Source organism: Poromitra crassiceps, assembly GCF_964638095.1.
Source record: "Poromitra crassiceps genome assembly, chromosome: 5".
NCBI classification, from domain to species: Eukaryota; Metazoa; Chordata; class Actinopteri; order Beryciformes; family Melamphaidae; genus Poromitra; species Poromitra crassiceps.
In genome coordinates this window covers 38,596,568-38,623,520 of record NC_139642.1, presented here as the reverse complement: position 1 = coordinate 38,623,520, position 26,953 = coordinate 38,596,568, and the positions used below count along the sequence as shown (strand labels likewise).

At 44.0% G+C, this 26,953-nt stretch overlaps 1 protein-coding gene across 1 annotated transcript; it reads left to right on the top strand.

Annotated features, from left to right (window-relative positions):
* Positions 1-4,712: 4,712 nt before the first annotated feature.
* On the top strand, positions 4,713-26,303 carry LOC310776458 (cytochrome P450 2F3-like; the record flags this gene model as incomplete). The annotated part of the gene is made up of 18 exons (XM_083636648.1): positions 4,713-4,883; positions 5,141-5,303; positions 5,452-5,601; positions 6,822-6,982; positions 7,691-7,867; positions 8,441-8,582; positions 8,743-8,930; positions 9,071-9,212; positions 9,762-9,939; positions 11,754-11,847; positions 13,499-13,661; positions 16,602-16,751; positions 16,885-17,045; positions 17,208-17,384; positions 22,680-22,821; positions 24,872-25,059; positions 25,599-25,740; positions 25,936-26,303. 18 exons carry the CDS (start codon positions 4,713-4,715, stop codon positions 26,115-26,117), a joined length of 2,871 nt encoding a protein of 956 aa, XP_083492774.1. The 3' UTR covers positions 26,118-26,303.
* Between the last annotated feature and the right edge of the window lie 650 nt (positions 26,304-26,953).

Sequence of the window (26,953 nt, the reverse complement as noted above, 5' to 3'; positions counted from 1 at the left end):
TGTCATGTTTTCACAGTCTGTGGCTGAAGTTGATCAGGAAAGTAAGAGAGGTGAGTGTTTGGACTCTGATCTGCTCCTGCTCTTGCATCATCCAACCCAACATTGATATTACACATATTTATCACATGGCTTTGTTGAATGCTCAATTCTGATTGGACAATCACAGCATTCTACAGTCTGTTATTTTTTTAATATAACAGACCGCTGATATGCACACGTCCAGTCAATCTTCCGAAAGATGTCTGGTAAATTTAATGGTTCATTTAGTTCATTCATGACACCCGGTGGGGGGGAAAGCGGGAAATTAGGTGGGGTATCCACTCCCAATCACATGCATCGGTTATGTTTACATGTGTCATGATTGGTCGAATACCATCAAACTTCCTCCCGGTCGGAAGTGTCCCCCTGCATCCTCAATACCAGCGTGCACATGAGCTCAGGAGTTCTCACCAGTGACCGCTTATGACATTTTTGGCTTGCGGTTTGCTGATGAAGAGCTATTGGGGAAGGAGGAGGAGACAGAACGGAGAGTGGCGCAATTGCGAGATGGCTGCCGCCTGATGAACAGTTCATTCACCCACACAGCCTGTGGTCAGTCCCCCCCCCCCCATTCTTTGGAAGATGACAACTTCCTATGTCCAAATTTTAATGGGCTGAAGTACAGACTGTCTCTGGAGCATTCAAAGCTGGAAGAGATAGACTGTCTTGAGAGACTCAGTGTGATGCAAGGCCCCTCCACTTGGCATCAGGGTCCTGATCACTGCTCGCTGTACATCCCATATCTATTTCTCATGAAACAGTATGTTACGGATATCACCTTTGAGTGTTTTTTTATGATGTGTGTGACTTCTCTACTGTATGTCAATTATTACCCTCTTTAACTCCTTTCCATATGAAACAGTTATTTGTGTCCTTCTCCAGGGTGTCACATCTCCTGTAGCCCTTCAGAGACAGCGAAGCATTGCTCCTTGCATCACAGACAGAGATCCCTTCCCAGATTCCTCCAGTGACAAAGACCCTGGGTCGCCCAGAGTTAGCGACAGCACCCCGCCCTTGTCACAAGTCACCCAACGGGGAGGCTCCTTCAGAGAGAGAGGCCAAAACCCAGGTCAGCAATCAGGTCCTCTTTAGTAACTGGTCAAAAGTAGAGTCCGCACACTGTGTAGACTTCACTCCCAGTTTATTTGTAATACATGAACGCCAAGATTGCCATGGCATCAGCTAATGGGGATCCTTTAATAAACAAAATAAATGATGTGTCATGTCTGACAGCAGCAGTACAGAGCCAGTTGAAACAGCTGGGAAATTAGTTGCATCTTGCATCTGATCGCACATATACCGTCAAGAGGGCTTTTCACACTGCATACTCTTAGCCCAGGGCTATCTTAGCCCAGGGCTATCTTAGCTAACCCTGACTTCAGCCCCGGCTACCTGGCCCTGCTCTGGAGCAGGGTTATCCCCAACTTTTCGTGGATAACCCCGACTTTACAGCTAAACACAGGGCTAAAAGTTGCCAGTGTGAAACGGGGCTAAGTTAGTCTGGGGCTATCTGTGTGAAAATCCCTAAGCAGTCCAGCTCAAACTGTAAGGAAGCGGCTCTATGCTTATACTCTCATTAGAAGATTGTTCTCTCAAAGATAACTTAAGAACCACTTGTTATTCTTGGATTTGATATTTAGCCACAGTCTCTCATCGCCAACCTCCATCACTATGGAAACAAAACCTTCTCCGAGTCTGTAGTTCCTGCAAAACATATATTTTTGCAAGCTCCAAATGTTGATCAGGAGAGGCACAGTCATAGCACTTGGTGAGACGCAGGAGAATACCTGACAGGAGGCACACCATGGTACTGGTAATTTCTCAGCACCTGCATCAACCCAGAACCACTAGTCCCTTAAAACCTTAAGACGCGTTGACCCCCATAATCTGGGGACAGACTGGCTTGAGAGACTACTGAACCACAGAAGGGAACAATGCCACCGCAGAAGCCCAAACGCAGCCTACAGCAGTAAGGATCAAGTGGCCAAGAATGAGCAAAACTAAGGAGTGGGATCAGGAATCCTTGAGACCCTACTGGCAGGAACAACAGGAAAGAAAGTTGATACTCTCACAGCCATTACCTACAAGTTGGCAAATGAGCACTTTGGCACACTGCCAAAGCAAACCAAACCGGAGAAAGATGATAATGATGACATTACAAAGATGATGAAGATCCAGCACCTGAGCAGTTAAATTAGTGCCAACCCAGATAAGTAATGAAGACCACAAAATCTTTCAACAACCTTGGTTCAGCAGATGATAAAGAAGGCAAGAAAAGCTAGGTGACAGGGCCCAGTGGTACACCTTATCTATGCTAAGAGGTGGCCAAGGCTTCTTCAAAGGCTATGGGAATTCTTTTTTTGAAGAATCTGAAAAAGCACCATCCCACCCAGCTGGAAGACAGCAGAAGGAAGACTGGCTGAGGAGGATCAACAAATCTGGATTCTTAGGAAAGTTCAAGTCTCCATGGCTACTGACTGTATATGAAATCCAATTGGGATGATGGAGCTTCTGGGAGGAAGAGCGCCAAATACAGAGAGCTGGTGCAGGGACAAATGTTAGCAAGCATGCCTGTTCTTGGTGGAGGTTTGACACAGAGGGTTCCCCACTCAGTCAGTACGTAGACTGCTCACATCTATTGGCCTGTCTGGGAAGGCCCACAAATAAGCAGTTCACAGGTTCGGGGACCAGGGGGAGGCAGTAGAGAGAGCATCTTGTTGGATTTGGGACGGTAAGGAGGAGTTGTGCTGGAAACCAGGAGTTGGGCAGTGACCCACCAACTGGAGAGTGTAGTGGTTCAGGGTCAAAACACCTGAGGTTGCAAGGTTGGATACCAAGTCCGACACCAAGGCACTAGAGTGACCGAATGTGTGAGTGAATGTGAGGTATTTAAATGAGGTACAGTACGTGTCCATGTTCTCATCACTTAACAACAGGTAAATCAACGGGCCAACCTCCCAGTTATTTGGTGTATTATTCCTTTAATAAAAACAAATCGTTTCAAAGAGTTCTCTGATTGTTTGTCGTGTGTGTAATCTTTGTCTTGTAGCCAGTGCACGACGGCGGCCTCAGCGCAGTGCATCTGTGGCCCCCCCTCATCGGGTGTCAGATTGTCTCCGCCATGGCAACAGCAGTGATGCTCGGGCGGTGAGGGCTGTGTGCCTGCTGATGGGAGGGGCAGCGGCCTCCTCCGCTCTGGGCTACCTCAACTCCTGCACCCCTTCGGCTCCCCTTGCCAGCAGGGACACAGAGATTTCTCATAGCACAGGGGGCTTCTCCGAGCTCCCTGCAGGAAACTCCTTGGCCTGCAGCCAGGATGTCGATGTCTCACCACACTTCAACAGCTTTGACTTTGAGGCAGACTCCGACTTTGATGCGTTCGATTGTGGGGGATTTGACTTTTAGAGGAGAGAGAGAAACTCTTCTAAAGACCTTTTTATTTCATTGTCAGAATCCGTGTGTCAGTTTATTAATTAATTGTTTGGTTATCTATACTTCTAATCTATAAATTAATTAAGATGTTCTTCCTGGCTTTAAGCCCATGCTCCTCAGGTGAATCATTCATGATCTGAACACTGTCTGTGTTGTATCACTCTTTCCATGCCACAAGATGGCTTGAGGTTAATTGGATGAACAGTAACACGATTCCAAAATACAATATTATGAGGAAATCTTACTCAGAATTTATAGTAATTGTGTTTGTTCTACTGTACGTCTTATCATGTTATCATTCATTTTATACTTTTTTTTTATTTGACCACTGTGATAATTTGGTTGCGTATGTTCTTATCATATTTATTCTTTATTTCACTACCACTACTTTATAAAACCACCCCAGCCCTTCAGTATCATACTGAGATGCAGTCCAAAGGTGAGCTCTGAATAAATCCTGCTATCACAATGACTGTGTGTTTTTCTGCATTCATCTGCTGTTGCTGGCTGGCAGGATGCACAGCAACACACAGCAAGCCAAGGTTTGAAAAGGAGGGCTGATGGAGCAGATTTGTACAAGAGGAGGATAGTAGAGTTTGGGTGGTAGGGTGTTCTTTGAGATTGTATATTACAGCAAAAATAACCTCTTGGGTTAGGGCTCATGAGCTGGACATGAACTTGTATACTGTGTGTGTGTGTGTGTGTGTGTGTGTGTGTGTGTGTGTGTGTGTGTGTGTGTGTGTGTGTGTGTGTGTGTGTGTGTGTGTGCGCGTGCGTGCGTATATGTGTTTGTGTGTGTTGTGTACACACTCAGCGGTGTATTTACGTGAGCAGGCAGAGGACTGTAGAGCCCTGCACGGCCTCAAATCTAGGCCTTAGCCTGGTGCGAGCCCTACATGTTCAGGCCCAAGCCCAATGTGAGCCCTACGGCTTGTCAGAATTTTGGTCTATTATCATGCTATGAAAAGTAGTATGCAATATATAGGCCTAATACTGCTTTAGTCAGTATGTAGTAGATAGTTCCGAATACAGCCATACTCAGATTTGATTGAAGTAACTCAGATCAGCTATTTGTTTCCTATCTCCAGGTTAAACAGAGTTCAGGGTTAGACTAGTTTATTTAACTTTCTGAACGGACCCTTGATCCACAGAGTGGCAGTGGATAGGCTACAAGAAAGATCTATTAAATAGCTAGGAGACAACTAAGAAGCAAAGTGGGATATTTTCTTGTAAACAGCATTATGGAGATCTGTGGCACATTGATCTTGGCAGGACTAATCTTGGCTCTGCTGTGGCTGTTTACTATGAAGAACCACAGAAAGTACCGTTTGCCTCCAGGACCCACTGGACTTCCTTTCATAGGAAACCTGGCACAGGTGGACAAAAATGCACCTTTCGAAAGTATACTCAAGGTAAACATTTTTAATTTATTTTAAAGATAAGATACCACTTTATTAATTCCCTTGGGATTTACATTACACTTTGAGGTCTATGCTGGTACAACGATGTATCCTGCAATCTGACAAGAATAAGTGAAGACAGACTGCCTCTTGTTTTCAGGCTAATGGTCAATGCTGCTAGGCCTACTTTGAGTAAAAAATGAACTTCCTCTGCATGCGAGCAATTCAATTGTGATGTTTTTGCTCTAACAAAGCATGTGTTGTTCCAGCTCAGTGAAAGCTATGGACCTGTGATGACTGTGTACCTGGGCTGGCAGCGGGTTGTGGTTCTGGTAGGATATGACTCTGTGAAGGAGGCCTTGGTGGACCAGGCAGATGACTTTACTGGCAGAGGACACCTACCATTCTTTCTCAAGATTACCAAGGGCTATGGTAACACAGGATACTTTACATGTTGTCACTCACTGTCATGAAATCATTTGTTTTGTTTTAGTTGACTGATCTAAAACATTTGTTCTCTTGCATGCTGCTTGTAGCTGTTTAACATGCCTAATTTATTCTCCATATTCCACCTCCTCAGGTTTGGGCATCAGTAATGGAGAGCGATGGCGTCAGTTGCGACGTTTCACCCTGGCAACACTTCGAGATTTTGGGATGGGACACAATGGGATGGAAGAGTGGATCCAGGAGGAGGGCAAGCACCTGGTAGCCCGCATAGAAACATTCAAAGGTGTGCATGGTTTTTCACTGTTTATATATCCAAGTTCACCTATTTTACACAGGGTTGTTTTATCAGAGGATTATCACAATCTGTCAAATCAGGTCTATTTGAATACCCATTCATAACAGTTACAGTCTCAAAAGGTGTTCACATTCCCACATTTAACACAACGAGAGATTGAGAGAAAAGGGGGAAAATGGGGGGGGGGGGGGGGGTTGGATGCAGATAGGGTTACTCAGAGAAGAACCCTCCTGCCGTGTGAAATAAGCACCAAAAGCATGCAAATAAAAATATTTTATTGATTGAACAAAACATATTAAACTAGAAATAACCTTGTGGTTTTATGCTTCTGCCAACAAGTCAAGTTGCAGTCTATATCCATGTCTGTCCATCCATGCTACGGCCCATTTTCCCAAGCCCCACCCTTCCTTGCCCCCCAACCCCCTCCCACCACACATCCCCTCCCCACTCGCCCTACTCATCACTCGGGCCCCTGACTCTCTACGACCTTCCTATCCCTAGATATGGCATTGTTTTTTAACCTAGCCCCACCCCGTCCTTGATGGAACGGACGGATGTAAGGTCACAGTGACCTTGAACTTTGACCACCAAAAATCTAATCAATTCATCCTTGAGTCCAAGGGGATGTTTGAGCCAAATTTGAAGAAAGTCCCTCAAGGCGTTCCTGATATATCACGTGAACGAGCATGGAACGGACGGTCGTGAGGTCACAGTGACCTTGAACTTTGACCTTTGAACACCAAAATCGAATCAGTTCATCCTTGAGTCCAAGTGGATGTTTCAGCCAAATTTTAAGAAATTCCCTCAAGGCGTTCCTGAAATATTGCATTAACAAGCATGGAACAGGCGGTCGGGAGGTCACAGTAACCTTGAACTTTGACGTTTGACCGCAAAATATAATCGCGTTCATCCTTAAGTCCAAGTGGATGTTTGAGGCAAATTTAAAGAAATTTCCTCGAGGCGTTGCTGAGATATCGTGTTAAACGAGCATGGAACGGGCAGTCGTGAGGTCACAGTGACCTTGAACTTTCCCTCAAGGCGTTCGTGAGATATTGCGTTGAGCATGATGGGACGGACGGACAACCTGAAAAAGTAATGCCTCTGGCCATGGCTATCGCTGGCGGAGGCCACATGTTGCACAACCTATTGTAACTCAGAACTAGGTGTCACATTGAGAGTTCACTAAGTGTTTTCCCCTCTTCCTCCAGCCACACCCTTTGATCCAACCTTCTTGTTGAGCTGCACCATGTCCAATGTGATCTGCTGCCTGGTGTTTGACCAACGCTTCTGCTACGACGACAAGCACTTCCTCAGCCTCCTCAACATCCTTAATGCAATTCTAAAATTTGGTAGCAGTCCCCTTTGCCAGGTAAAAAGGGGTAAGGGCCAGAAATGGAAAAGGAGAAACCTAAGACTGAAACTGCAAATTGTTCCCAAAATCGTGGTCCAATCAATTACAAATAACGTTAGCAAAATCACTATTGTAAAACAGATAGCCCGAATCCTCAGTGGTGATTGACTAAACATCTGAAGCTTTTGTAAAACACTTGATAATCACACACATAGTTATTAATTTACCAATGGATGGTAAATGGTAAATGGACTGCATTTATATAGCGCTTTACAATGTGCCTACATTCACCCACCAATGTGCTTGTACCCAGACCTCACTCGTTTACAGAAGTCTTTCCACTTCACTCAGTGTTTTTACAGAGGTCAGAGTGACTCATTCACCTCTGGGTCATCATTGCTAAATGAAGAAAACTCTGTCCTTTCTGTCTGTCTGCATCCATCCATCCATTTTCCTCCTCAACAGGTTCGCCAATCAATCTGAAACTGCAAATGGGAATTGAGCATTGGCATTATGCAGGAACTGACTAAATTGATTTTTCCATTTCCCCACATTTAAGTTCTTTATTAGTATTTTGGCATTTGTGCGCATCCCCATGTATGGACTAGAGTTGTGATACATGGCAAGCGCGGCTCGGAGGGTCCTGCTGGCCTTTAGAGTTGGTGGTCTGGCCCAGCACCTGCCGTCATATCCCAACTTCTTTGCACGTCTGATTCCCTCCCATAGCTGTACAATGTCTTCCCCTGGATCATGGAGCGTCTGCCAGGCCATCAGCACACCGTTTTTGCCCAGCTGGAGGAGGTGAGAGCATTTATCATGATGAAGATCCAAGAGCACCAGGAGACGATAGACCACAGCTCCCCGAGAGACTACATTGACTGCTTCCTCACTCGACTCAATCAGGTTGGATAGCACAATTGAACAGCATTTGTTCTTTTTGAGTCCCGGACCTATGATGTAGCTTAGGTGTAATTGGAAATATACATTTTCAGAAGAAGAAAGAATATTCCTAGAGATTATTCAATCCTCAAAAATGGGTGCCTACCAACATGAGGGTCGCAGGTTCGCGCCCCCGTGTTACCTCCGGCTTGGTTGGGCGTCCATACAGGACTAGCACCATCTCTGGTCGGTCAGGGCGCCTGTTGGGGGCGGAAGGGAACGGGTGGGAATAGCATGATCCTCCCACATGCTACGTCCTGCTCGTGATCTCCCCACCCCACTGTCAGGTGAAAAGAAGCGGCTGGCAACTGCACGTGTTGGAGGAAGTATGGTGGTAGTCTACGGCTCTCCCCAGATCGGCAGAGGGAATCAGAGAAAAAAAAAAAAAAGTGGTTTGTTGGCAAGTCTTAAACCTGAATGCTCTTCCATAAGAACATTAACTCTGATGCCAGGAAGCACTTTCTCATTGTAGATATCTACAAACAATGGATGCCTCATGTTTGAAATTAATCTGTTGTTCCAATTTTGTCATTTTAGGAAAAGGACAACCCCACAACTGAGTTCATCTATGACAACTTGGTGTCTACAGTGTTCAATCTGTACCAGGCAGGAACAGAAACCACCAGCACAACTCTCCAATATGCACTCAGTATACTCATCAAATACCCCAACATACAGGGTACTGAGGGTCCCCCTAACAGAAGACTCAGTCAAATAGTTTTTAAAGTGGTCTAAATTTATTCTGGTCCGGATTTGAATCAGCTGCTTGACACACTTGCCTAATGACATGCATAACAATAGTTTTGAGTGTAAATGCCATTTTATTTTTACCTCTTCAGGTCAAATACAGCAGGAGATTGATACCGTCATTGGAAAAGTGCGTTGCCCCAATATGGAGGACAGGAAGTCCCTCCCCTTCACAGATGCAGTCATCCATGAGGTGCAGCGTTTTCTGGATATTGTCCCCTTCGGCATCCCTCGCTGTGCACTCCAGGACATCTCTTTTAGGGGCTATACAATTCCAAAGGTACCCTAGATTTTATTTTATTCTGATTTTCATCCAATTGCTTTAACAAGATGTAGAATAGACATTACATTTTAGAGAATTACAATAAGCCTATATTGCCAATTACTTAATCTTATAGACATGGTACCTTGTTTCAACAGGACACACTGATCCTTCCCATGCTGCACTCTGTACTGAGAGAGGGAAAGCACTGGGCGACCCCCTGGTCCTTCAATCCCCAGCACTTCCTGGACCAGAATGGCAACTTTAAGAAAAATCCTGCATTCCTGCCATTCTCTGCAGGTAAAGCACAAAGACTAAACTCAGACACCTCTTTTAAAAGTTCAGTTTCAAAATATATAAGCAGGCTAAATGCACTGATATTTCTCTGAGAAAACTGTGGTCAAGTGGCCTTCATTATTTTTGGCTCCTACTCAATTATGGGCAATGTGGTCTTTTTCCATTGCTAATAATTAAATAAAGGATATAAATATATTATTGAGGGAGCATTGAGTAATCTATGACTTTTATTGAACTTTATTACAGCCATTGCAAAAACACGTCTGCTCCTACACAAGTCTCTCTGGCACAGCCCTCCTCTCCTTGTATTATGGTTGTTGGTGGCTGACACTATTTTCACACATCACTTTTTCACAAGAGACAACTAAACTAAGTTAATAAGGGCAGAGAATCAAGAGCAGGTAATATACATCGTGAGAGAATAGAAATAAAGTTGATATTGGTTCTTTGCTGATGTATCCATTATTCACATGTAGAGCAGATTGCTACAATGCTGATGGCAACACAATCCCAAGCACCTGTTTTCCCATGTTTGTGAATGTGTTTCCTCAGGGAAGAGAGCCTGTGTTGGAGAGTCTCTGGCTCGCATGGAGATTTTCCTCTTCCTGGTATCACTGCTTCAGCGCTTCACCTTCTCCTGCCCTGGAGGCCCTGACAGCATAGACCTCAACCCAGAGTACAGCGGCATCGCCAATGTGCCCCACCGTTACCAGATCATCGCCACCCCCCGGTGAACAGACCAGGAGCTCCATCCAGAGCAGGGATGGGCATCTTTGATGATAGAGAGGGCAAAAGAAATGTCGTCGCTACCAGAGGGCCAGATTGTGACCGTGCACTTCCACCAGTAGCCTAACCCCATCACTCCCAATTATAGCTACTAATTTGATAAAAAGGACTGGTAATCAAAGTTTATTATACCAACATTTATATTTTTCATATTCAAAATTAGTAATTCTTCCATTCAGATGACACCAAAACTTTGCTCTAGCTTTAAAACAGCCCACTACAGCAATTTGATGGGGTACATCACCCAAATATGTCATTAATCAGATTAGTAATGTTGCATGTGCAAGTGCATGCTGGATATAGTTTGTTACAATAGTGTTAGCTCAAATGCTAAGATTAAACAGTATGTGGATGGACAATGCTAACACCATTAGCACCATGTTCTGGGATGTACAGTAAAATAAAAACACAGCTTTGGGCTAAAGGCTCATTTATACTCCATTTTCATACGAAAATAAATGCATCCCTTTCAAACGGTGTAATTGTCACTGCTCACATACTTCCATGAGTCTTTCACATTGGTATCATGTTAAAGCCCAATTATACTCTACGTTAAAGACGGAGACGGACAGAGCCTTCTATCCGTACTCTGCATTCATTTCATGTGTTTTCTGTCGGTCATCTGAAAGCTTACGGATACGCATGAAACGCAGCAAAACCACACACACACTCATGAATTTGACTCTCTACTGCCCACTGGTGAATGTATTGCTTAACATGATACCAACGTGAAAGACGCATGGAAGTATGTGGGTAGTGACGATTACACCGTTTGGAATGGACGCATCTATTTACGTATGAAAATGGAGTATAAATGAGCCATTAAGCAATACATTGTACACCTTGTATTTTTATTTTTTGACCCAGGGGCCACAATGAGTGAGGTCAGGGGCCCGCCAGTTGCCCACCTCTGATTCAGAGCATCTACCATGGCTTGTGGGTCAGAGGCTCATTTACCTGGGCCTGTATACAGCATATACAATGTTGATGTTTGCTGTTAGCTCTCTGATGTGAGTGACACACAGGAGCATCAGAGGATTCAAGCATATTTTTTTCATTAATACTTTTGAACGTTATCTATATCTATATCTATATCTATATGTTTTCATTTTTGTTTGTATTTTCAACTCATTCTTGATTCTTCTATTCATTAGTAATGTTTTCTCATGCAACATAAATAAATATAGCTTTTATACAAATGGCAATACATGATTTCCAGACTAAGAGAGGTGCTGAAACATAAAAAAACAAGTATTCTTTCTTTGTCACAGTCAGTATTTTATATTGTAATGAATTGTAAGTTTCACAGCCTTTTATATATATCAACACCAGCCTGCACGTGTGCCCCTGACCCACTAGAATGCACATATTATTCATGTCCTGTGGAGGCTCCTGGCCTAAGAATTTCCCACGAGTGTACCTGTGCAACCGGAGTGACAAAAGACAGAGTAACACAATGGGTGTGTATATTTTTAAATGTGAAATCATGTATAGGTATAGGTACGTAAATGTGAATAATGTATAGCCACTGTTTGGTTTTCTTATCCTGCACAAGTTCCAGTGAATCAATCTAAAATATCTGTGTTACAGCTCCTTAAATTTAATTTGTAGCCATTCCATACAGGCCTACATTTTCCATGTCACTAGTAGTAGCCCATAATGTTTTTGGGTTGAAAAAGGTGGGTTAGAAGCTTTAGACATTTTGAATGGATTATTATACAATGTTGTGCACATGTTAAATGACTTGTCGTCACACAGGTCAGAGAATGAAAAGGCTCTGAGCTGTGATGCTGGTCACATAAACCTGTGCTCCTTTATACTCTCTGGACTCTATAATAACAAAGCTTTCAAGGTTGGGTGAAAAAGCATGAAGGGACTGCCTCTACTAGTCACATGGTCACCTCAGTTAAACCCAGCTGCATTCCAGCCCACTCCCTTATCTGCCAGAATAACATACAGTATATGTAGCCTGTTCCAACAAGTGTGTGTAGCGGTGGTACCATAGGTGCTCTCCCTAAACATCTGCTAAAGACCAGCTAAAAGGAATCGGGCATAAGACAAAGTGGGATATTTTCTTGTAGACATGGAGTTCTCTGGCACACTGATTTTGGCAGGGATCATCTTGGCTCTGCTGTGGTTGTTTAATGTGAAGAACCGGAAACACTATAATTTACCTCCAGGACCCACTGGATTTCCTCTCCTAGGAAACCTGCCGCAGCTGGACAAAAGAGCTCCGTTCAAAAGTCTGTTGAAGGTGAGAGCTTGAGATTGACAGTGACACTTGTACACAGTGGTGTGGGCCAGTCTGTGATAAGGCAGCAGAGACAGTTAAAGGAACACTCCACAGACACAACTGCACTCAAATCAACTCTCAATAACTGTCAAACTAAATGAATGCCTGCAAAACTTTTTACGGTTTTCACATAGGCCTATGTGTGAGATTATGTGCAAAAGAAATCAGCATTGAAAATCGGGGAGTGTCCCTTTAAGGACTCAGTGGTCAGTGATACTATGCTTCAAAACTTGTAATTTCTCTTTCCTTGCAAAGTCTCAAGTATAGGACTGAAATTTTATAGATGGTTTCACTGGAATTTTGTTGCTAGGCAACAGTTTGGATCCAAACATATTTCACCTATTGTATTGGCAAACGCTGCAACAGGAAATACACTTTGGTTCATTTGGAATGTTTGTTGTCAAGTTGAAACGGTCTATACAACAGCTAGTTAAGTCATTTGATTGGACAGGAGGCATTCCATTATTTTACAGCACTGGAGTGTTTTATTGTACGTGTCACTCAGCTTTAAAGGTGTTCTAAGCCATTGGACCTGTGTTTTTGAGAAACCAGCGCCTTTCTGCAATTCATTCTCTATGGTAAGGGCGCGCTAGGAGCGCTCCTCTTTCAAGGGCCACACCTGGCATTTGAAGCACTCTCGACATGATTTCCAAAGCGTTGTGATATGAAAAATACAGGTCCAATGTGCACGGCACCTAACAGTTTATGTGACGACACTCAGGGAATCCTTGGGGGAACTGTTTTTGTTGGTGGAGACAAATAAAAGCCAAAAATCATAATCTGTTGTCTCAAATTACCATTACTTGATAGCTTTAAAGAACTGTTGTGTAAAAGCAATATCACTATCACTTGTGCTGTTATATATCAGCAACTTCACACTAATTATTTTATCTTGATTATATTGACTCCTGCTACAGTCTGTCATGAATAGTTGTTGCCCAGCAGTAACTTGCCTCTTATGTATACCTGAATGTTTTCTTAATTGCTTCCTGGCTTTGTTGCTTTGTGACTACCTGTTTCTGTATTATTTATTTTGCCTTTTATTGCTCCTGGATCTGCTCTGTTTTGTGTTTCTGACCTGTCTGACCTTCCTATTTGTACTTTTTATTGATTAAATCCTCTTTCCTCCAGCATTAAAATGTGACTGATTACCCTTGTGTGTTCCTGGGTATGACTTAAATGAGTGCATGTTGTTCTACTAAACCTCCAGCTCAGTGAAAGCTATGGCCCTGTGATGACGGTGTATATGGGCCGTCAGCGAACTGTGATTCTGGTGGGGTACGATGCTGTGAAGGAGGCGCTGGTGGACCAAGGAGATGAGTTCTCCGGCAGAGGACCTGTTCCTATCCTGCTCAGAGTTACCAAGGGATATGGTAATTTGAGAATAATGTGGTGATAAAGGCAATGGTGGCTATAGCCTACAGTACATGCAATTCTGTAACCCTGGCAAATACTATTACACCTGAATCAAGGTGGTTTTTAGCCCCGGTCTATGGATAATACCATCCATTGTCGGTCAGTCGGAGGGGTTGGTCGCTCTGTTCACCACTTTATGGGTCATGGAAGTTGCATAATATTGACAAGGAATGATGTGCAGTTAACAAGTTAACATGGGGAAAATATAGAACAAGGGTCAGCAATCTATGGCACGGGTGCCACCTCTGGCACGCGAAGGGGTAACCAGCGCACAGTAGCAAAAGTGCACAATTGAGATTTTTTTTGTAGAAATATTGGAATACCCTGGCAAATTAGTTATTTCACAGCCATTGGCAGTTGCACGGCCTGTTATTTAGCATATTTACAGTAGTAGTATGTCTCCCTCTCTCTCTCCCTCAGTCTCTCTCTCCCTCTCCCCCCTCTCTTCTCTCTCCCTCCCTCCCTCTCCTCTCTCTCCCTCTCCCTCACTCTCTCTCGTGACTTTGTGTGTGTGAGTGAATTTATGACATCACTGATGATGTCATCAGTGACATCATCACTGAACTATAGCCGTGTGTGTGTGTGTGTGTGTGTGTGTGTGTGTGAATTTATGACATCACTGATGATGTCACAATGCCTATGTATGACATCACTGATGACATCAGTCACTGATCATCACTGAACTATAGCCTTGTATGTGTGAGTAATTCACTGATGATGACATCACAGTGGGACTAGTTTCTCCCCAGAATCAAATATTACGTTGAATCACTGCGCTCCACATACTACATAAATGAGTCTGCCACTTCACAGCCACTTCTGGGGTTTGAGGGTGGGTCTAGGGGGGTTGAAACTGAATGAGTGACAGGTTGTAGCACCAATGAGAGAGTGGTTCAAAAAATGGGCTGGGCCTCCCCTGTCGTCTTGATCACAAAGTCGTTACTGATTGGGGAAGACTGAATCCACCACTGGCCAATCACTGGCCAAGTGAATGGTTCACTTCCTACCCCAGCTGGCTGAGGGAAAGTGTCCCAGACCCAGAGAGAGATCTGCAGCCTGCAGTAACGTAGTGTATCAGACCCAGAGAGAGATCTGCAGCATGCAGTAACGTAGTGTATCAGTGTATTAACTCCCATGGGTCTGGTGTTGAGACTACAGTGGGACAGACAGAGAAGCAGAGACACAGAGCCCCAGCTCCCATTTATATGCTGATTGCAGGGGGATTTATAGCTGAAATTCTCCAAAATGCTACAGTGAAATCACTTCAGATTTATTTGTCGATTCCGCCTGTTACATGTGTGTGCGTGCGTGCGTGCGTGTGTGTGTATGGTGACTTTATGGAAGCTAGTTAATTCGACCATCTACTGTAATAATAATAATAATAATAAATTGTATTTGTATAGCACTTTTCATTTTGGACAAAATCCCAAAGTGCTTACAGAGTAAAAATAAAATAAAAATAAGATAAAATAATTAAAATAATAAAAAATTAAAAGAGAATAAAAAATAAGTAAATAAAAGATTAAAAGAACATTAAAAGAACCTAAAAAATCACATAAAAAAAAACTGTAGCCTCTGACTAGATGCCATTTCAAGCCAGACAGCTCAGAAAGATGAATGTTGTGTTGAGACGGGAACTTGACTGACTGAGGGGGGAGGAGGGCAGGACTACTTCCTGTCCCAACACAAAAAGCTGGATACTGTAGGTGATATTTTTTTCCCATAGACAGTCCGCATGTCTGGGAACGCCCACAAAATGTTAAACGGCTGGCGCGCGAGTGGGGTAAAACCGCCCATATATCTCATGGGCTGACTCACCAAAAGACGGTGCTGCGGCTCTAAACTACAGGTTTGGGGGTTCTAGAGCAGAACACAAGACGTCTGCTCAGATGTGCGTTTACTGCGGTGGTTAAATCCCCGATCGTGTCTGCCTGGGCTGGGCTATCAGCTAAATTCTAACTTTGCTGAATGGATAGAACGGGGGTTTTTACCCCACCCTGACCACGCCCCCAGCCAAGCTGAGCCAGCTAAACCAGCGTCTATGACGAGACGTGGCCTCAACCTATGATGGCGAAGGCTAGGCGAAGGCATGACCCGCCCCTCTCTGCCTCTGATTGGCTGACTGTTAGTCTGGGCACCTTTCACCCCGCTTTTTGTCATGGGGCGTAAACCACGGAACCAGAATGAACACCGGAAGGCAGTGCGCCAAAAAACGTCTTTGTTGCCGTTAGCTTGACGTCTCTTTCCTCGATTAATTGTCTGATTCAAAGCTTCTGTATTGGCTTAGAAGATGTGAGATTGTGAATCCGCAATGTTTCTAAAAGAACTTCTTCAAAAACTTTGTTCGGTACGTCCATCTTTTGTTTTGTTGTTTGCCGTTCTGATACTTGTGTCAAATTGTCAAGTTAACGTAAAAGTTGACGAGCTAGAAACGCTGCCCTTCCTGTCTAGGGCGGGCTCTAGGCCGGAACCAGGTAGGGTGACAAAATCAATTGTGAACGGAAGCCAGGCTCTTTCTCGCCGAGAAGAGCCTGGTGACGCGAGGTTAGCTGACTGTAGTCGGCTGCTCCCACCTTCTTTCCAGGCGAGCCAGAAGTATCTCAAACAAGCCTAAACATAGTTTCATTCAATGTCACGATGCAGCGGGGGTAAAAGTAGACTACTTCCAAGCATGATTCCTATAGATTAGTGTTTGCTGGACAGCTAACATTCATACATGACTGTAGAAGCTTTTAAGTCGATTGTTCTCCAAAAGTTGGTTGTCTTATGCCATTCTGTAGCTTCACAAAGTTTGTTTTTGTTATATTGCGCTGCCATGATATAATGATCTCTTATTACACTCGGAAAGCTTTGGATTCTCTGCATGCTATTTAAAGGTTTCTGTTTCATCTCTTCAGGTTTAGGCATCAGTAATGGAGATCGTTGGCGCCAGCTGCGACGTTTCACACTGATAACTCTTCGAGACTTCGGGATGGGACGCAAGGGGATGGAAGAGTGGATCCAGGAGGAGGGCAAGCACCTGGTAGCGCGCATACATAGCACTGATGGTATGTGTGTGTGCTCTGTTCTCCATAGGTTTTGATTTATTCAAGATTCACAGAGTATATTCCTTACAGTGCTGTAAGACAAAACTATGGGTCATACTGATGCTCCACTCAGTGTTTTCCCCTCTTCCTCCAGCCACACCCTTTGATCCTAGCTTCTTTTTGAGCTGCACCGTGTCCAATGTGATCTGCAGCCTGGTGTTTGGACAGCGCTTCAACTACGATGATGACAAATTCCTACGTCTTCTGAAGATCATCAGTGAAACCCTGACATTTCTAAGCAGTCCCTGGGGCCAGGTAAGAGCCCAAAATACTGATCAATGGATGTCCAGTATCCCCCCACCCCCAAATGGCTGCATTGTGTAATGAAAACCTTCAAATTCTGTATGTCATTTAGGTACTACTAAATCCTGACAAACACCCCTATTCATTCTGTCTCCCCCTGATTCCCTCCCATAGTTGTACAATGTCTTTCCCTGGCTCATGGAGCGTCTGCCAGGCCATCAGCACACAATTTTTGCCCAGATTGAGGAGGTGAAAGATTTTGTCAGGACGAAGATCCAAGAGCACCAGGAGACGATAGACCACGGCTCCCCGAGAGACTACATCGACTGCTTCCTCACCCGACTCCATCAGGTTGGATAGCACTTGAAGATCAGTGTGTGGACAGTGGACCTACTACTTGATATAGTGGACCTAAGATGTAGCTTATCAGAGTGGTGCGGTGTAACTGAAGAGTTCCATGCCAAAAACACTATATCCATTTTCAAGGGGGGTGGGGGAATAATTGATGAATGGGTTTGGCAGTGCAGGTGTAATTTTAAGCCCCGCAACAGCAGGGGCTCTATGGATGGTATTGTCGGTCGGACGGTCGGTCAATCTCTTCACACCTTTATGGGTCATGTGGCCCACAGGGAGTTGGACTTTCTTTTTTTTATTTCTTTTTTTAAGTTTTGAGGTAGTCTGACGTTTATTTCTCTTTCGGCTACATTAGGTTACTGATACTGTCTGTTCCTTACTTGGCTGAAAGCAATTAGTCCAGACAAAGCTGATGATCTGCCATTAAAATAGCAATGCAATGCGTCAAGTTGCAAGTGCATGTGGCACTTAAAGTGTAACTAACCCCCAAAACACTTTTTTTCAGCTTTTAACCAATATATATGACTTTGGGGGTGATGTGTGAAGAATTCTGGTCAGAATTTCCACATTTGACACCAAACTGTTGCCATTTTACCATTTGTATCATTTTTCAGCAGCATACCTGGCATAAGTGCCCTCTAAGGGTGGAACACTGCTTTTTTTTGTGCCCTCAAATGAATGGGATATTTGGTACAACCTGACGTCACGGTGGGTGCATCTGGTGCATCTCCAAAGCCTATACAACTAGGCAAGATGGAAAAACCTCACTTAGTATCAGGCTCCAGAGGGCTCTAACTGAAGTAAAAAAAAAAATCTGTTTGCTCTTAACACGTTCACTGCCAATGACGTATTAATACGTCAAAAATAATCCAACGGTTGACTGCCAATGACGTATTAACACATTGAGTGCCAGCCATTTTTTCAATCCTGTAGGTAAGTTGTGCCAGGTTTTTTTTGAGGATTCTGGCTCATTTTACAAGAGCCGAGGATTATTTTCTGTTAAGAATTCGTGAACACCAATCATCTAAAAATAACTAATAGAATGTGTGCTTTCTCTGTCTAAAAGAGTTAGTTTGCAGAGTTAGTAGTTATGTAGATATTAGCCGTTGAGTACAGCATGGTTTCAGAGATTTTCAGAGAGTTTGGAGATAAATGGATTTTTAGAACCACCTCACGTGCCTGTGATTATGGGTGCCCTTGTCTCCCACTCTGTGCGCTCTCTCTCTCTCTCTCTCTCTCTCTCCTCTCTCTCTCTCTCTCTCTCTCTCTCTCTCTCTCTCGAGAGAGAGAGAGAGAGAGAGAGAGAGTGTGTGTGTGTCTCCAAACTCCTCCCTCCGTCTGTGCTGCGGAGTGCTCTGCTGCTGGGAGTTTGCAGCGAGTTGAGCAGCCTCTCTCCCTGGCAGCGAGTGTGGATAGGTCTCACTGTCTCTTGGGTTTGAGAGCCCCGATTAAGCCCCGTGCGACTCTAGGCTTTATGCTGCTCACCCAGTCCATTTCTGGAACCCCCCACCGCAGCAGCGCGAAGCGTCCCCGCCTACAGTATGAGAATGAGGCTCGTTCGTTTCTGACTGTAAAATCGCCAAGCCATTTCCGCGGGAGGCGGCTGCTTTTGGTCCACGGGTCCCGTGGCTGTGGCTTTCTCTCTGTCTCTGTCTGGAGAGAACTGTCGCCACTTAGTGGTCGGTAAAATAGATTATACACATTCTCTTGCTCCAATAGTGATCTCGAAGATGTAAAAGGGGTTGATTGATGTCCCACCGTCAAAAAAAAAAAATGTTTATGTAAGACGAGATAGCTCGTCTATGGCACTTAACCGTTGGATTATGTAAGACGAGATATCTCGGCTATGGCACTCAACGTGTTAATACGTCAAAAAAATGATTTTTTTTTTTTTGACCGTGGGATGTGCATCTAACCCTTTTACATCTCTTATATAATTATTGGAGCCACCGAACGTTTACAACCCATTCCACAGACCCACTAAGTGGCGACAGTGCTCTCCTGACTAGAGGAAGGCAAGCAAAAAGCAGCCATTCTCATGAAAATGGATGGGGGAAAACGCTTTCGTTTTCGCGCTGATTGCTGGCGATGCGGGATTGCAAATTTGCATAATAGATTACAGGTGGAACACACTTTGAAACACGCAGCATAAATATGACCAGAATCGCAAAAGCTTCTCTCAACCAAAACTCCAAGAAGCGAGCGAGTCCATCCAGACTTCCTCAAACAGCGGCCGCGCAGACAGGCAGCAGCAGCAGCAAAGCAGTGAGACTGGTGACAAGCTTGTGACGGCCGCTGCAGCCAAGAAGAACGCCCACGGAGGGAGGAGTTGGAAGCAGAGGGGGGTTTCCTGCTGTTATGGAGGAAATTACTGTTCAAAACTATTGTTTAGATGTCTGACGTCTCATGATGCCAAAAATGAATGGTTAAAGTGACTGTTCTATCGAATTTCACAAAAAGCCGTTTATCTCTGAATAATTTTTCTGACGCTGAAACCATGCTGTATTCAACTGCTAATGCTTACATAACTACTAACTCTACAAACTAACTCTTTTAGACAGAGAAAGCACACATTCTATTACCGTAGTTCTTTTGAGATATTGTGTGTTCACAAAATCTTAGCAGAAAAGAATCCTCGGGTCTTGAAAGATGAGCCAGAATCCTCAAAAAACCCCTCTGGCAGAAGCTAACTACAGTAAAAAAAAAACGTCTGGCAGTGAATGTGTTAAAATACTGAACCAAACGTCGTCAAAGTTGGCACATGTCTTAATTATAGTTAGTTTCCCGCTGAATGTGTCATTACTTTATTAATATCTTACCTGGATAAGCTCGAATGATGATGTTTATATTATCAGTCCGAGTTGGAAGCACTGTCTCCAGCCCAGTCAGGCGGGAGAGTCGTACTGTATCCTCATCATCCTCATGCACGAGCCCCAAGCTCCGGGGGCACGCGCAGCAGCAGCTGGGCTCTCTGTGCTCTCTCGGCCAGAGCAGAGAGAGCAGAGAGAGCACAGTCTGACATTTCCGCAAACAAATCTCATCGAAGTTTAGCGTACATGTAAAATATAACGCTATACTACGACGTGACAACGTGACAAAGCTTCTCTAAACACATCGGCTACTATCATATATTTCCCTGCATCCCTCCTACTGAGATTATATCGGTATTGAGTTTGGACAGACTGAACTGAATGGGCTGACAGGAGGAGGAGAGATCTGCAGCTGTGCCCTGAGAGACACTCGCCTCGCTCCGACTATAGCAGGCTACTCAGCTACTGACGCTGTGCCCGTCTGTGAAAAGCGTCCTGTCCAGTCGCACCTTCGCAAACAGATGCGGGATTCCCTCAATCCTGTACCCAATCTCAGACTGTATTGAGCAGAAAAATCGCACACCAGCTATTTCTGTCTGTGTTTGTTTGTTGCTCCGTGAGGTTACAGAGCGCCCCATGCATGCAGCAGGCTGTTTCACCAGCCGGGGTCTGGCAGGAGGGAGGAGGCGCAGCCTGCACTGCGCTGAGAGGAAAACCTTTGCACAACTTTTAACAAGAATCACGAAAAGCCCCCAAACTAAAATGAAAAAGGGACTTCATGGCAAGTTGGACGAGGGAATGACGTAGAGAAATCTCGCATTGTGTTACCCCAGAACGGGGGGTTTGTCGTATTGTGCGGTGTGCTGCGGTAACAAGCCGCACATCACTTTGCTCTTATCGTCAATATGCTACGTGCTCGGAGTGAGAACGTGTTGCATACACACACATGGAAAAAATAATAAATTTTTTAGTTCGCCACTGAATTACCAAATTTATATAACTTTCAACCATTTTAAGCAACGCTGTTTCCATACAGACCACCAGCGTTGGCTAGTTGTTGATATTTATAAAGATATTGCCCCTCTTAAATAAATTATTTTTGAGGCGGTAGGCAAACTGTAATGGCGTCGATTTCCGAAAAAAAATCTTGACTTGAACACAGCCAAAGAGTCTAGTATAGACAAGAGTATATGTCATTTCTTGGTTTTTTCCATAGGTATTTTCAAATCACTGTTCTGATACATATCTGGGGGGTTAGTCCCCCTTTAAAGATGACACTGTGATTGGTTGAGTTCATGCTATGCCTAAAACACACCTATGAATAATTAACTCATTGAGTGCCAGCCACTTTTGGAGAACGGACGCTCCCAGTGCCAGAGTTTCAGAGCGTTTTCAGTGATTTCTCGAGGCCCACAGAATATTGTGTGATATTACTGTGTAAACACCGAACACGCACAAAGAACGAGGAGACTCTATTGTATCATCAGCAAAAAAAAGTTTATTGATACCATTTTCCGTTCTTTAGTTATGAGCCGGAGAAGATAGGTTGTTTTCAGCAAAAACAGGCGTTTCAAATTAGAAGCTGAGATATTCAGCCTTTTGTGAAATGAAGCATTTCAAGCACATTCACTGACTCTGAAGCTAATATTTTCTGATGTAGTGACGTGGTGTAGTTGTGTGGTGCCCTGCGTGCCCCACCCCCCTCTCCCCCCCCTCAGCTGCAAACTCCTCCCCACACTAACACACAGCCTCACGCACCCAGCGTCTATTTTCGGGCTCCGTTTTTGTGCGCCGGCTCCCAGCGCGACACCGAAAAGCCAAACCGGACTGCTGAGAATGGTTTGGCCCTTCGGCGTCGGGTGCTGCTTTTCTGGTGGCTAATCGTGTGGAGAAACTATGCAACAGAGACAGAGGGGCTCAGTTGTGGGCGCGGATTGACTGCTGTTCGCAGCCAACGTCAGCTCCAGCCAGAGCAATCTATATGGCTCTGGCTGCAGCATGCATCGGTTTCTCTTTCATCACGGGGATTTTTCCTGCTGTTTTCCTGACCTTTCTCTAATCTGGAGAGCACTGTCGCCACCTAATGAGTCCGTAAAATAGGTTATACACCTTCAATAGCTACAATATTTGTACAGGAGATGCACGAGGCTTTGATCCACGTCCCACCGTCAAAAAACGCATTTGACGCCGATCGACGTCATTGGCACTCAACGTTACTATTTACTTTGACGCCGAACGACGTCATTGGCACTCAATGAGTTATGGGGCATAGTACAGCCCATTTGGGTCATGCTCCTTCATTTGCGCTCAGATTGTGCATTGCTTAACTTGCAAATTGGACACTCCCCCAAACGCACCTTGCACCATGCATTTAGACCCTGCGCTATGATCGGCAAAATATGGCCCTTAAGTCTTGTTTCGAGCAGTGGATGGCTCATTTTTGGAACTAAACTGTTCAATTGTGAACATTTTGTCATTTTAGGAAAAGGACAATCCCACAACTGAGTTCATCTATGACAACTTGGTGTGTACAGTGTTGAATCTGTACCTGGCAGGAACAGAAACCACCAGCACAACTCTCCGATATGCACTCAGTATACTCATCAAATACCCCAACATACAGGGTAGGTCTCCTGTGCGAAGACTCTTACGTTTATTTTCCAAGCACTTCTCTATTTTAAATGATCATTCGAACGTCACAGGAATATTTTGGTAGATCTATTGTCAGGGCACTACAGCTCTGACCCTTGTGCTCGAATTATTGGCCGCTTGTAATGTTGAGATTCTAGCACAGGTGTCAACTTATTTTAGTTCATGAGTCACATGTGGTCCAGACAAAGAAAAGCATTGCATAATAACCTATAAATAACAACACCTCCAAATTGACCCGTTTCTTAGCTAGCTAGTAATAAGGTAGCTTTCACAGCTGTTTCCTCAATCCCACCAACAATTAATTTATCTTCTCTGTTCTCAGTTGTCCTTTCAAGTTGTTTTTTGACATGATGAGTCTGATAGTGGCACCAAATTGTATATTCTTTGAGCACTGAAGTGCTGTGAACACACCAAACACACTGGATCCCATTTATCTCAGTGAAGAAAGATGAACTGGTCCATTTGACTTGGAAGCCCCAACACTGTGTCCACTTTTCTCTTTTTTGACGAATTGTTTAATTTTCCACCCACATCTCCTGTAGTCAGGTTCACTATGTTAACAAATATCATTTCATTTTTTTTTTAAGATTAGTAAAACTATATTTTTTGTTATTGTCAGAGTACAGAGAGTCTGAAAATCAATGTTGGCATTTGCACAGACACTTGCATGGCCGTAATTTTGGATTTTCAATATGGCCACTATAAAATACATAGCCGCTATCTCAACTTCCAGTCAACCTGGATTTGCACAAAACTTGGCTGAAAGGTTGTCATGGTCCAAGGATGAACTGATTAACTTTCCACGCCCACTAGCCAAAAGGGGGAGTGCCCAATCACAAAATGGTGCCTAACCATAGTGCCTAACCTACAAACGTATTCACGTAATACCACACAACTTTGTAGGAAGGTTGGTCATCATGGTCAAAGGACAAACCGATTAACTTTCCACGCCAACTGGCCAAAAGGGGGCATGATGATTACTGTAATTTGCTACTGTTGTGTCAGCTAGCCCTCCTCTCCCTGTTCTCTCCACATACTCTCTCTCATACTCCCCCTGCTCTCCCTCCCCACCTCCTCCCCTTCCTGAACTCTCCCCCCACACTATTCAAAAGCATGGCACCCATTATCTTTCTCTTTCCCCCTTCCCCTGCTCCTTCCCCACCTCTCCTTCGTTGCCCTGTCCTCCCCCACATTTCATATTCCCTCCCCACCTCCTCCCTCTCTCTCCTCCCCCACATCCCCCCGCTCTCCCCCCCCCCCCCCTTCTCCTGCTCTCTCCTCTGCTCTATCCTATTTCTATATTTCTCTATCAATTGTTCAATGTGTTATCATTACTACTGTAATTTGCTACTGTGGTGTCAGCTAGAATTAGCTAGACATATTTTCTGTGAAGCACTCTGGGACATGCTTGTGAATTAGGGCTATACAAATAAACTTGACTTGGCTTGACTTGATGATGGGGGGGGTAGCCAATCACAAAAAGGCATCTAAAGTCCAAACGGATTCACGTAACACCACAAAACTTTGTAGAAAGGCATGGTGGAGATATGCACTCTACCGAATGCCCTCTAGTTAAGTATGCTAATCCATTGTTTTTGGGTCAAGGAATTCAATAAGGGTGATCAGGATTATAAAAAAGCAAAAAAACAAAGGTATATCACAATATAATTTGTGATATAACTATTACATAATACATGACATTGCAAGTCCTTTGAAGTTATAGGTATAGGTATGGGTTTATAAAGCAAGAAAGCAGCCTTGTTAGTTATCAGTTTGAACTACCAAACAAGTTTTCCTCCTCAACTTGCGATTTTTGCCGGTTCCAGCAATTTTACCGCAAAAGAATCACATAAAACCTCACGAATTGCATCGCAACTTTTGAGAAAAGCCGCTGCAAAATCAAGCATTTTGATCGCAACAATCACAAAAAAACTGTCTGTACAGGACAAGAGTGTCAGTTATGAATACAATTTTACTTATTATATGTTCCTAAATAATTCCTTATCTTCTTTCCTCCCTCAGAGAAAATGCAGAAAGAGATTGACTCTGTGATTGGCCAAGAGCGTTGCCCCATTATGGAGGACAGGAAGTCCCTCCCCTTCACAGACGCAGTCATCCATGAGATGCAGCGTTTTATGGATATTATCCCCCTCAGCATCCCTCACTACGCACTCCAGGACATCTCTTTCAGGGGTTATACAATTCCCGAGGTAATCTGTTTCATCAATGTCTTGTTTTCATAATACAGTCAAGATTAGGGGTGTCAAAATTAATAATTTAATCGATGCATCGCGATGCGGACGTGTGAATCGAATCGCATCATTGACAGATGAATCGTTGAATCCTTGATGTTTACATTTCTGTTGACATTCAGATTTTAAAGCACATTCTAAGTAAAAAAGAGACTTGATATTTATCTGACTGCTTGTATTAATTGATGAAAAAGTAGCCATGTGCAGTAATAATATAGAAAATTGAGGATTTGATACTTGGAGCTGCAATACTTTGAGCTGTATCGAGATGCATCGTGATGCATTGTCGAATCGAATCGAATCTTTGACAGATGAATCGTAATCGAATCGTGAGGCCAGTGAAGATTCACAGCCGTAGTCAAAATGCACACATGCCCAGATAATACAGACTGTTAATGACTGTTAACCTGGTTGGCGGGTCTGTTTGTGACACACAGACTGGAGAGGGTCCTTTGATCTTTCTTTATAGTATATGATATGATATCTTGTCTCAACAGGACACATTGATCATTCCTATGCTGCACTCTGTACTGAGAGACAAAAAGCAGTGGGCGACCCCCTGGTCCTTCAATCCCCAGCACTTCCTGAACCAGAACGGCAACTTTAAGAAAAACCCTGCATTCTTGCCATTCTCTGCAGGTAAAGCAATTCATAACTATTCCCATAACTACATTCATATTTCACCGACAATTTAGCTGAACATTGTACTACTTTGGTAAATACACTGTTGATACCCTTTGTGTGTAAAACAGCTAATTATTAACCCAATCAATAATCACCGATCTCAAGCACACATTTTCTTATGAAGTGGTTTCTTTGTGACTGTCTCCTCAGGAAAGAGAGCCTGTGCTGGAGAATCTCTGGCTCGCATGGAGATTTTCCTCTTTCAAGTATCACTGCTGCAGCACTTCACCTTCTCCTGCGCTGAAGGCCCAGACAGTATAGACCTCAGCCCTGAGTTCAGCAGCTTTGCCAATGTACCCCGCAGGTACAAGATCATCGCCACCCCCCGCTGAGTGGAACCATTATGTCGATGAGTGGAACAGGCACTGCAAGACCAGAGCACCACCAGATCTACACTGCGCAACTGGTTTTCAACATTTTTGTTGGCCTGCAACCTAGCTTTTTGGTTGAACTGTTCTGGCCATTATGACTGAGTCTTTGCCTTTACGAACTGAGGGTCCCATTAAAACAGGTGTATTATATTGAAATCTGGGATTGTTCGTTCTGAGCCATTATTATTATACACTACAATAAACCACCCAACTCATTAGGTTGCTTCTGAAGGTAACATTGTGTACCTAATTTAATTGAGGTTTGCCCAAGTGAAAGGGTTTGGATGCTTTTGCAAACAGAATACTCAATTTTTCATTGTCTCAAAAAAATATTTTGTGGTGTAAAACTCATGTTACTAGTAATTCATTAAAAGTAGTATTGTTGTAAATTAAAATATCATATAGAAAAGTATTAATGTATTAATCACAATCCATTGAAATTAGTGATTTAGATGGGGGGGGGGGGGGGTGTCGAACACTTTTGCAAGGCACCCAGTATGCATGTCTGATTCTCATTAGGGGCTCAGCCCCCCTAAAGGTCTGATCCTAGAATCGCCCCTGACTCGAGGGCAAACCAACGAGGCATGGTGGAAATGACTGATGAGGAGGAGGAGGATGACGACGATGATGACGAGGAGGCACGGTAGGAATGAGAACTGCCAGTTCATCGGGTGTAGCGAGGGACACTAGAATGGAGCGCACACAGCACACTCCTTTCTAGTTGATGTAATTTCAGAAAATTTTGTGCACATCATTTAGAGTGAAGTATTCGTCAAATTGAGTTTTGTTTGGGATTG